At 37.7% G+C, this 12,396-nt stretch overlaps 1 protein-coding gene across 1 annotated transcript in view; it reads left to right on the top strand.

The window, feature by feature from the left end:
- The first annotated feature begins 237 nt into the window (after positions 1–237).
- The window catches only part of LOC128655961 (cytochrome P450 2K6), a 132,473-nt gene continuing 120,314 nt past the window's right edge, over positions 238–12,396 (top strand). The window contains exons 1-2 of the mRNA XM_053709571.1: positions 238–364; positions 6,494–6,689. Coding sequence (XP_053565546.1) covers positions 363–364; positions 6,494–6,689 — 198 coding nt within the window. The 5' untranslated portion in view covers positions 238–362. The remainder of the gene's footprint in view (positions 365–6,493; positions 6,690–12,396) is intronic.

Below are 12,396 nucleotides of genomic sequence, written 5' to 3' on the forward strand. Positions count from 1 at the left end.
CCTGTAATGTAAAATCCAGAGAGACCTTACCAAATGTTCTTAATTAAAGCTTAGTATAACATAGCACCTATACCATGTTAGTGATTTTGCAGGTTAGGTTTATATAGTGTCAACCTAAACATCAGGGATTCTAGCATAGTGCTTTATATTACAGTTTATATGGTATTCCTTCAGTCTATACTGCCTCAAACCAATGCAATCAGCAGCAACAGAACAGAGGGGCGTGTCTGTGTGCAGAGAAGAGACAACATGCAGGCTGTCATTTTTTATTTCAGTGGGAGTTGGGTAAAGCTGCATTCAGCAAAAGTTAAGGCAGATAGAAGACCGCAAGGACCTGCAGATTTATCAAGTGCCTAATTTGCATGTATGTATATATTTCTTCATACCCTCATAGCTAATCTTACAATCTAAAAATGGTTTATAAACTTTATATAACTATATTAAACTTTATAAAGTATTATCCCCATGTGCTCTTAGTGCAATCAGCGTTTATAGCCTTAAAGTAAACTTTTTACAAATATATCGGAATCAGTATTTTTAATATTTGACCATGCAAAGAATTGGAAATAGTGACTTACTGAGTCTCATAGGTTTTTGAGAGATGCTGTGCAGTTTTTTTCTAATTCTAATAGTAATAACAATTCAAGTGGAAACATTGTTTTATAAACCATAACATAGAGCAGAGTATTTACATTCATGAGAATTCCCATAGAGCAGTATTATCTGGAGCTCGGGGGAAGTGCTCTTATTTCAAAGCCATTGTTTTAAATTTGTAACACTGCAGAGACTAGAAAACAGGAAAAAATAGTTTAAAGGGACATTAAACCCCAAATCTTGTATTCATTATTCAAATAGAGCATACCATTTAAAATAATTTTCCAATATACTTCATTACCTAATTTGCTTCGTTGTCTTGGTATCCTTTGTTGAAAATCATACCTAGGTAGGAGCAAGAGCTGGGAGCTTGCTGCTGATTGGTGCACATATATATCTCTTGTCATTGGCTTACTGATGTGCTCAGCTACCTCCCAGTAGTGCATGGCTGTTCCTTCAGTAAAGCATACCAAGAGGATGAAGCAAAATTATTAATAGAGGGAAATTGGAAAATTGTTAACAAAAATGTATGCTCTATCTGAATCATAAAAGAAATTTTTTTTTACATTTTACATTTTTTCTTTCATTATTCAAAAGGAGCTTACAATTAAAATAATAAAGAAAGCTTACAATTAAAAAAATATTCCAATTTACTTCTAATATTAGGAGAGCATGCATGTGTCTGGGGTATTAAATGGCAGCAGTTTTACAGTGTTTAACAGTATTATACATTGTGCAAACATGATATTGTACTCCAAAATTGTATAACATTGATAGAAGCATTGTTACAAACTGCTGCCCCATAGTGATCCAAACACATGCACACTCCTGAGTCTACCTAGGAGCAAAAGATAACAAGAGAATTAAGTTCATTTTGATAATAGGAGTAAATTGGAAAGTTTTTATGATATGTACTCTCCATCTAACACAATAAATAATAAAATTAAGGTTCCTTCAGGCTTTTTAAGTGGTTGGTGGAGGGTTTTACCAGCATTTTCACAACAAACCTTGACAGAATGAAAGATATGCAGCCAAAGCAAAAGTAACCCATGACAACTAATTAGCAACAAGTGGAGTCATTTAATAAATATTAAATTTTAAATATACAAACAACTCATTGCTATCATAAATTAATATATTGATGATATTATTTAATTTCATATCTGTATATAAAACAACGCTCTGGTAAATATTTGTATAAAAAAATGAGGCCTAGATTATAAATTGAGGTAATCAATAGAGCAGGGTATTACAAGTGAACAGTAAAAAAGATTTACCACAGAACTATAACACGGTTGACATTTTTTTAACCACCTTATACTTTTCAAAATATAGAACAGGATGTGCTATCATTGTTCATAGTACAAGTGGTGAGTAATGTGTGGTGCTCGAACACAAATATAATAGCGCTGGTGAAAGTAGCGCTCTTGGTGACCTGAAGTAAGGTGTTAAGCCTAAAATAAATGCAAAAAAAAACACATGTATAATAAAATAATTGAATATATAATATATGCCTAAAAAACCCACATGTATAATATATTAAAATATTTTAATATATTAAACTATTTCAGTCATATATATTCTTATTAAAGTTTAGTTTAATTATTTTTGTGAAAAACTCCTCTATGTGACTTTCAGTTTTGCCACATATGGTTTAGCGCACTTTCAGTTTAGTGCTCGAGCAATGGCCTGCACAAGTTTTTAGTGCACCCCCAAAGAAGTAAATTATGTAAGGGATTTATCGCACCTGCGCTATTCAACATCCATATGTGCACCCTAGGCTTTCATTTGAGCGCTAAAATATTACTCTGAAAATAAAAGCATTATTGATTTAACTTGAGCTGTGTTAGCGCACAATAGCACTAATATTTGTGTGCTTCACTTGTAATCTAAGCCTAAATATCTTCTAATCATTCAAAATTGTTTGTTAGTAAAATGTGTAATAGTTTTGATTTTAATGATACAACAGTTGAAAAACCTATAAAGTATATTTCTCTTATCCTTTTTGCTTGTAGTAACCAGGACAAATGAAAATTTAGCTCCTGAACTAAGATAAGTAATCACTGTGCAAGGTCAGAGAAACTATAGAAAACTACAATTTAAAATCTTATCTTTGTAATGTAAGAGATGTGTAAATGGTATATTAAAGGGACAGTAAACACCAAAGTTTGTAGATAATAAGATAGATAATCCCTTTATTATCCATTCCCCAGTTTTGCATAACCAACACAGTTATAATAATTTACTATTTACCTCTGTGATTACCTTGTATCTATACCTCTGCAAACTGCCCCCTTATTTCAGTTCTTTTGGCAGACTTGCATTTTTAGCCAATCAGTGCTGACTCCTAGGAGCTTCACGTGCCTGAGCTCAATGTTCTCTATGTGAAACACATGAATTAACGACCTCTAGTTGTGGAAAAACTGTCAAAATACTTTCAGATTAGAGGCGGCCTTCAAGGTCTAAGAAATTAGCATATGAACCCCCCTAGGTTTAGCTTTCAACTAAGAATACCAAGAGAACAAAGCAAAATTGGTAATAAAAGTAAATTGGAAAGTTGTTTAAAATGACATGCCCTATTTAAATCATGAAAGTTTTTTTTTTTACTTGACTGTCCCTTTAATTAAACTTTCATGGTCTAGATCACTGGTTTTCAAACCTGTCCTCAGGCCTCCCCAACAGGCCAGGTTTAGCAGGTAAAATAACCATGTTTACTAATCACCTGTGCTCTAGTTCAGATATCGTCAAAATATGGCCTGCTAGGGCGGCCTAAGGACAGGTTTGAAAACCAGTGGTCTAGATAGATCGAGCTGTTAAAAAAAAAAATATGAAACCCAACATTTTTCTTTCATGAACCAGAAAGAGCATGTCATTTTAAACAACTTTTCAGTTTACTTTTTTTTTAATCAAATTTCTCTTGATATCCATGGTTGAAAATCATGGGGCATAAGCTCAGAGATGAGCGTATCCGCACTACTATATGGCAGCAGTTTTGCAAGCATGTCATACATTTGCAAGGGCACTAGATGGCAGCAATTTTTCCTGTTATTTAGAGCAGCGGTCGCCAACCATTGGTCCATGGACCAATGGTGGTCCACGAGAAGATTTTGGTGGTTCTTGACACCATCAAGCAGGAATTAAGCTCCTCTGATGGTCTCACCCCTGTCATGCTGCAACTCCCTACAGTGCCTGGCTGGACATTAGTGAAAACCAACGTAGGAGTTAAATTACAATCTCCCTACGCATGTTGCGTAGTACTGCGCAACTTACGTAGCTTGATTGTATTTTTAACTCCTCCTGCCGGGGCGCGCTGCTCAGAGGAAGATGATTACATTCTAAAGCCAGCAGAGGTTGGTATAGTCTTGACTTGAAATAGGTGAATTAAAGTATATAAATAAAGAAAATCTTAATTTTTTTTTTCTCCTTTCATTTATTTTCTTCCCTTTACCTGTCTCTTTGTAGTAGTTTTCCTAATTCCTTCAGATGGACGACTTACATCACTGTTTGTCTTCCTCCCCTCCATCTTTTTGTTTTTTTATTAAATATTAATTATTTTTTATTCTAATAATTTTCCCGCGCACAAAGCCATTCTACCTGAATTCCAGTAATTGCCATCCAGCAGATCAGCCATATCCCACCAGTATTATAGTAATTGCCAGTAATATCAGTCGTGGTTAGCTCACATCCATATTGAGAGCTTTCTGATATAAACTTAATTTATGACTCCAATGTCTGTCCATGATTATAAGTAGTTTTGAATAATTCCTAACTGGGGAGGTAACTTGGAAGTCTTGTGGTCCTTTTAAACATAATTATTTTTTTCCCACTTTCTGCCTCTCTGTTTCCAGCTCAAAAGTTGGCACTCACCCTTCATCTGTCGTTTGGAAGTATTCTTTCAGTTCTGTCATTCAATTAGTTAATTCCAAAAAATAATTCTTAAAAATGTGTAAGTATATACATAATGTAAACTAAGCTATGGTTATACTACGTCTGTCTCTCTCTCTCTCTCTCTCTCTCTCTCTCTCTCTCTCTCTCTCTCTCTCTCTCTCTCTCTCTCTCTCTCTCTCTCTCTCTCTCTCTCTCTCTTTCTCTCTCATTTTTATTTAACGGCAAAAAGCATTTTCTCAGTCTGTTGCTGAAGGCAATAATTCCCAGAATTGTGTAGTCTAAGGCGGTGGTTCTCACCCAAAGTGACCTCAAGGCCCAGTAAATGTTTGCTGGATATGTCCTGTGCCCGGTAGGTTGTATGTGTGTGTCTTGAAGAAAAAAAATATGAATATATAATTATCAATACTTCGCTTGTTCATTGGTGTAAATCAGTATTGCTGAATACTGCTGCTTCTGATTGTGTAACTAGTAAGAATATACAGATACAGCAAGGGTGCAAGGAGAGAAAAAAAACTATAAATTTTATAGCTGTAACTGTGAAATGATCTGACTTTCCCGAGTGCTAGCTGCTTATGTGTGCAACTGCAGCACAAAAAAAAAAAAAAAATACAAATAACCCCTTAACGACCAGCGCTGTACCCTGTACGACGCTGCTGTCCTGGGCACTATTTCTGCATGCCCCACAAGTGGGCTGGTGCAGAAATAGACGGGCAGAGGTACCAATGCAGAGAGGGATCAGAGAGGGATCAGGAGGGGTCAGAGGGTGGAAAGTGTCAGGTGGGAGGCTAATCTCTACACTGAAGCTAAAAATTAACCTTACAAGTTACCCAATTAAACCTTTCACTGTTGGGAATAATAAGTGGGGTGCGCAGCTGCAATTAGCTGCCTTTTAATTACCAAAAACAATGGCATATATGTCTGCTATTTCTGAACAAAGGGGATCCCAGAGAAACTTTTACAACAATTTGAGCCATAATTGCACTAGCTGTTTGTAAATAATTTCAGTGAGAAAGGTAACAATTTTTTTTATTTGATCACATTTGGCGGTGAAATGGTGGCATGAAATATACCAAAATGGGCCTAGTTGAATACTTTGGGTTGTCTACTAAAAAACAATATATATAGTTTTGATAGATAATTAAAAAGTGATGGCAAAAATGCTCTGGTCTTTTTTGGAAGTTTTAGTCTGAAATGCCTAGTCGTTAAGGGGTTAAAAAGCAAACTGCAAGACACTGTAACACTAATTAGTAAAGCATTTTCCTTACACATACAGCTAAGTATAAATAGCTTGTGATTTATGCTTATTCCCAGCAATAGCTCAGAAATGTATTTATATGTATAGAGCAATATGGTCAGTGATTGTATATAAGAACAGGCTTACACTATATTACAACAGGCATACATATGTTCCATTTGCTATGCAGTATTCCTTCTCTACAGAGTTTAAACAAGAAATAACTGTACAATGTATGCTGGGAATTAGAGGCCAACACTGCCGTGACACAATACTGAGTAGGATATAGTGAACTATAAATTCCAGAATGCTTTGTTTCTTCCTCTAAAACTGAACTGATTAAAAGGCATAGAAATGGACATAACATTTTATTTTTTTTCTGCAGTATTACTCCAGGTGGGGAGGAATATCTGAGGGGGGGGGGGCAGATACCCCCTCTTGCCCCCCCCCCTTGTGGATGCCCATGTTTCTAAACTGTATGTGTGTGTCTGTGTGTCTTTTTGCCATTAGTTGAAATTAAACAGTCAATGATTAAAATTATTTTCAGGAAATGTGTTCTACCATTTAGATGCAATTGCTCAACCTTCTTAACAATAAGATATTGTCATCAAACAAAACATTAAACATCATGCAATCAACTAATTAAAGGTTTATTTTATTGGCAATGTAACTGATATCTCCCCACAACTGCAGAAAGGTATCTTGTGCAACAGTTATAGCTCTTTTGCTCTTGCATATATATTCAAATAAAACATTTCTCTTCTGTTTTCTCTGCAGGTTTTCATTGAACATGTTTCTCACTGATCCAATCACTATTGTTCTATCAGTTATAATATGTGTTTGTTTGATAAGTCTTCTGTATGGTTGGAACAGAATCACATCACCAAACTTCCCTCCTGGACCCAAGCCTCTGCCGATTATTGGAAATCTCCATATCATTAACAAACGTGCACCCTATAAAACATTTCTTGAGGTAATTACAGTATATAGCTTTTTAAATGTAGGAATACAAGTGAAAAGATTAGATATACTATTGCTTACACCAACTACACCTATATTGGCAGGTAGTATCACAGGAAGTCAAAGTGTTTTTATTGCATACTCTGTCTCTATCACAACTTTATTTTGCTCACCTGCACTTGGCTGTCTGTATTTTCCTTTTTAGTGCTTTATTGTGATTGCTACTTGCAGTTCCCTGGTGTAGATTTGGAGTTGAAATGGTGTAGCTGTCCCCCCTAAGACATGTACCACCAAGAAGAATAACAATATATATTGCGTGGACTAGCAACATTTTCCCTCAGGTCTAGTAGCTTTTCTCCCCTGCCTAGTAAACTATAATGATATTTGTGTGTGTGTGTGTATATGTATATGTGTGTGTGTATATATATATATATATATATATATATATATATATACACACCAAAATATAAAAACTACTAGTGTAGTCTGTTTACTTTCCCTCAGTCAGTATATTATGAAATATGCTTTATAAAAGATTGAAAGAATAGTCACAAGGGCTGTCCTGCTAATCTACTTTTGTACCTTGACATTTTATTGAATAGGTAACTAGTATAATTAATTGTTACAACACTGTGTGAAAGTTTAACATGTGTCCAGGTTTGAATGTGTATACAGTATTACAGGGAGTTTATAGCATTCCTGAAAACAACAGATATTAACCCCTTCACTACCGGGACTTTCAGAGAAAAACTTGCCTAAAATACCAGAAAATGTTTACATTTTTGCTATCACTTCCTTTAAACAGAAATAGTCTTGTTTTTTTTCTATTTACCTGTCAAAACTATATATATATATTTTAAGTAGATATTGAACTAGGCTTATTTTGGTATATTTCATGCCACCATTTCACCGCCAAATGCGATCATATAAAAAAAAAAAAAAGGTTAACTTTCTCACAAACTTTGGGTTTCTCACTGAAATTATTCACATACTGCTTGTGCAATCATTTATTATTATTATCAGTTATTTGTAGAGCGCCAACAGATTCCGCAGCACTATACACAAAGGCGGAGTACAACAAAACAATTATAGGGATCAAATGGGTAGAGGGCCCTGCCAAGAGTTGCACTGTTGTAGTCAGCTCTTAAGAAGGTGATCTACAAACAGCTGGACTCTTACGCTTATGTGCTAAGGGGGTTCAGGGGATAGCAATGGAGGAGAGGAACTGGTATAAAGAAAGGTTAGCATAGGATGTATGCTTCCCTGAACAGTAGAGTCTTTAGGGAGCACTTGAAGCTTTTAAAACTAGAAGAGAGTCTTGTGGAGTGAGGCACAGAGTTCCATAAGATGGGAGCCAGTCTGGAGAAGTCCTGTAAACGGGAGTGTGATGAGGTGACAAGAGAGGAGGAGAGTAGGAGGTCATGAGCAGAGCTAAGGGGATGGGAGGGAGAGTATCTGGAGACAAGGTCTGAGATATAGGGGGGAGCAGTGCAGTTGAGGGCTTTGTATGTCAGAATGAGAATTTTGTGTTTGATCCTAGAGGCAAGAGGAAGCCAGTGAAGGGATTGGCAGAGAGGTACAGCAGATGAAGAGCGACGTGTAAGGAAGATGAGTCTGGCAGAGGCATTCATAATGGATTGTAAAGGAGCTAGGCGGCAGGTGGGGAGACCAGAGAGGACAGAGTTGCAGTAATCGAGGAGGGAAAGAATTAAAGAGTGGATTAAAATCTTAGTTGTGTCTTGTGTAAGGAAGTGTCTAATTTTAGAGATGTTTTTAAGGTGGAAGCGGCAGGCTTTAGCCAATGACTGAATGTGAGGAGTGAAAGAAAGATCTGAGTCAAATGTAACCCCGAGAAATTGGGCATGCAGGGTAGGGGTAATGATGGAGTTGTCGACAGTTATAGAGAGATTGGGGGTGGAGAGTGTGGTGACCACAGAGACAACCATAACTACAGAGAGTTTAGAAGAAGGGGGGAAAATAAGGAGCTCAGTTTTGGAGAGATTTAGCTTGAGGTAGTGAGAAGACATCCATTTAGAGATGTGAGAAAGACAGTTAGTGACACAGGTTAGCAAGGAAGGAGATAGGTCTGGTGCAGAGAAGTAGATTTGGGTGTCGTCGGCATACAAATGATATTGTAAACCGTGGGACTTTATTAGGGAACCTAGTGATGACGTGTAGATTGAGAAGAGAAGGGGACCGAGGACAGAGCCTTGCTTTACTCTGACAGAAAGTGGTGACGGGGCAGAGGAGGCCCCAGAGAAGGCTACACTAAAGGTACGGTTTGACAGGTAGGAAGAGAGCCACGAGAGGGCTGTGTCACAGATGCCGAAGGATTGGAGGGTTTGGAGCAAAAGAGGGTGGTCAACAGTGTCAAAGGCTGTGGACAGATCAAGGTGGATAAGCATAGAGAAGTGGCCTTTTGATTTTTCTGTAAGTAGGTCGTTGGTAACCTTAACAATTGCTGTCTCTGCGGAGTGATGGGGACGAAATCCAGATTGCAATGGGTCAAGGAGGGAGTTTATTGTAAGGAAATGGGATAGGCGTGCATAAGCTAGTTTTTCGAGAAGCTTTGATGCAAAAGGAAGGAGGGAAATAGGGCGGTAGTTGGATGGGGAGGTAGGATCAAGGGAAGGTTTTTTGAGGATAGGTGTGACCAGTGCATGTTTCAGCGATGAGGGAAATATACTGGTGCTAAGGGAGAGGTTGAAAGTGTGTGTGAGTATAGAAGTAAGACTGGCAGAGAGGGAGGGGAGTAGCTGTGAGGGGATAGGGTCAAGGGGACAGGTAGTGAGGTGAGAGCGCAGTATAAGTGAAGAAACTTCTTCCTCAGTAACAGGGGAGAATGAGCTAAGTTTAAGGTTATGTGGGTTGTGGTTGATTGAGAGCATTTGAGGGGGTGAGAGAATTATGTTGAGAGCTGATTTCATTTCTGATGGAGTCAATTTTGTTATTGAAGTGGTTGGCAAAATCTTGAGCTGACAGTGAAGTTGAATTAGGAGGTGGGGGAGGGTGTAGAAGAGTATCGAAAGTGGAGAACACATGTTTTGGGTTTGAAGAAAGATAAGAGTATAGAAGTAGTGTTGCTTATGGAAATTAAGGGCAAAGTAGTAGGAGTTCAAGATAAATTTGTAATGTTGAATATCAGCTGAATTCCTAGATTTTCTCCAGTGCCGCTCAGCAGTACGGGAACATCTGCGTAGGTATCCTGTCAGAGGAGTATGCCAGGGCTGAGGATGAGTATTTGATTTTCGAGCTATGGTAATAGGGGCGAGATTGTCAAGGACGGATGTAAGGGTGGAATTATAGTGGCAGATAGATTGGTCAGGGCAGGAAAAGGAGGAGAAGGATGAGAGGAGAGGTTTGAGGGAATTAGAAAGATGTTGTTGCTCTAATGACATAATGCTTCTGTGAAGTTTGGTGTGAGGAGCAGAAGGAGGGAGAGTTGTAGGGAGGGATGATATGTTGCAAGTAAGGAGATGGTGGTCAAAAAGAGGAAAGGGGGAGTTTATGAAGTTTGAGAGAGTGCATCGATAGCTAAAGATCAGGTCAAGGGAGTGACCATCTTTGTGAGTGGGAGAATCAGTCCATTGTGACAAACCGAAAGAGGAAGTGAGTTGCAGAAGTTGTTTTGCAGAGGAGGCAGTGGGATTGTCAAGAGGGATGTTGAAGTCACCAAGAATGAGGGAAGGGGTGTCTGAGGAAAGGAAATAAGGTAGCCAGACAGCCAAGTGATCTAGAAATTGAGTTGAGGAGCCAGGAGGACAGTATATGATTGCAACACGTATAGAAAGAGGAGAGAATAAGCGAATCATGTGGGTTTCGAATGAGGAAAATGTGAGGGAAGAGATGGGATGTGTTTGTTGAAAGGTGCAACGAGAGGAAAGTAAAATACCTACAGCATCTCCTTGTCTATTACCAGACCTAGGAGTGTGGCTGAAGTGGAGACCCCCATGTGACAGAGCAGTAGTGGATGCTGTTTCTAGGGGAGAGAGCCAGGTTTCTGTTAGGGCCAGAAGGTTGAGGCAGTGGGAGATAAAGAGGTCATGTATAGAAGTGAGTTTGTTGCAAACAGAGCGAGAGTTCCAGAGTGCACAAGTGAAAGGGGTAGTGGCTTTTGCTGCAATAGGAATGTGAGCAAGGTTGTCAGAGTTTTGTTTTTTGAGTCTGCGGGATGGTATACATGGATGTGCATGGCTAGGCAGTTGATGGGGACCAGGATTAGGGGAGATGTCACAAGCAGTTAGTAAAAGCAAGAGGGAGAGTGACATGAGATGAGATACAGATTTGCAGTAATGAGACTGCTTTTGAGACAAGGTGCAGGGGGGAGAGAGAGATGGGCTAATGAACAGTGCAGGTGGAGAGGGAGAAGGAGTAATTGAATAATGTAGTTTGTTATAGAGACAAAGGGCAGCAAAAAGGAATAAGAAGATATTAAAGGGACAGTAAAGTAAAAAAAAATCTTTCATGATTTAAATAGGGCATGTAATTTTAAACAACTTTCCAATATACTTTTATTGCCAATTTTGCTTTGTTCTCTTGGTATTCTTAGTTGAAAGCTAAATCTAGGAGGTTCATGTGCTAATTTCTTAGACCTTGAAGACTGCCTCTAATCGGAAAGCATTTTGAAAGTTTTCACCACTAGAGGGCGTTAGTTCATGTGTTTCATATAGATAACATTGAGCTCCGGCATGTGAAGCTCCTAAGAGCAAGCATTGATTGGCTAAAAATGCATGTCTGTCAAAAGAACTGAAATCAGGGGGCAGTTTGCAGAGGCATAGATACAAGGTAATCACAGAGGTAAAAAGTATATTATTATAACTGTGTTGGTTATGCAAAATTGGGGAATGGGTAATAAAGGGATTATCTACCTTTTTAAACAACAAAAATTCTGGTGTTTACTGTCCCTTTAAGCATTTTTACAAAAGAGGGAACCAGTTAAACACATAAGGCACAGTATTACAGTAGCAATTGCATAATAAAACAAAAAGGTATATCAAACATAATATTACAAAAGTACCTGCCTTTTTCTTGCCCCTTGCCCAATCCTTGTTCAATTCTTGTATAATTCTATTGCTAATGCCTCACTTATAAAATGTTCACTTAATTCTTGTAGAATTCTATTGCTAATGCCTCACTTATAAAATGTTCACTTAATTCTTGTAGAATTCTATTGCTAATGCCTCACTTATAAAATAGAAAATCAGCTACTAGTACACTAGGTGATGGCAGGCGTCACCAGGGTACTTATAAGAGGCGCCTAGGGGCAAATAAAATTGCCACAAAGTAAATGTAGGTAATGAGTAGTATGTTAGGATAACTAGGTGATTCAGTGAACCAACAATAAAACAACGACAATATATGGGACTATAAATGTGCAATAGAGGACAACAATAAAAGCAAGTAAAAACCAAAGGGCGGATATACAGGGAGTGCAGAATTATTAGGCAAGTTGTATTTTTGAGGATTAATTTTATTATTGAACAACAACCATGTTCTCAATGAACCCAAAAAACTCATTAATATCAAAGCTGAATATTTTTGGAAGTAGTTTTTAGTTTGTTTTTAGTTTTAGCTATTTTAGGGGGATATCTGTGTGTGCAGGTGACTATTACTGTGCATAATTATTAGGCAACTTAACAAAAAACAAATATATACCCATTTCAATTATTTATTTTTACCAGTGAAACCAATATAACATCTTAACATTCACAAATATACAT

The sequence above is a fragment of the Bombina bombina genome, chromosome 4 (genome assembly GCF_027579735.1).
Source record: "Bombina bombina isolate aBomBom1 chromosome 4, aBomBom1.pri, whole genome shotgun sequence".
NCBI classification, from domain to species: Eukaryota; Metazoa; Chordata; class Amphibia; order Anura; family Bombinatoridae; genus Bombina; species Bombina bombina.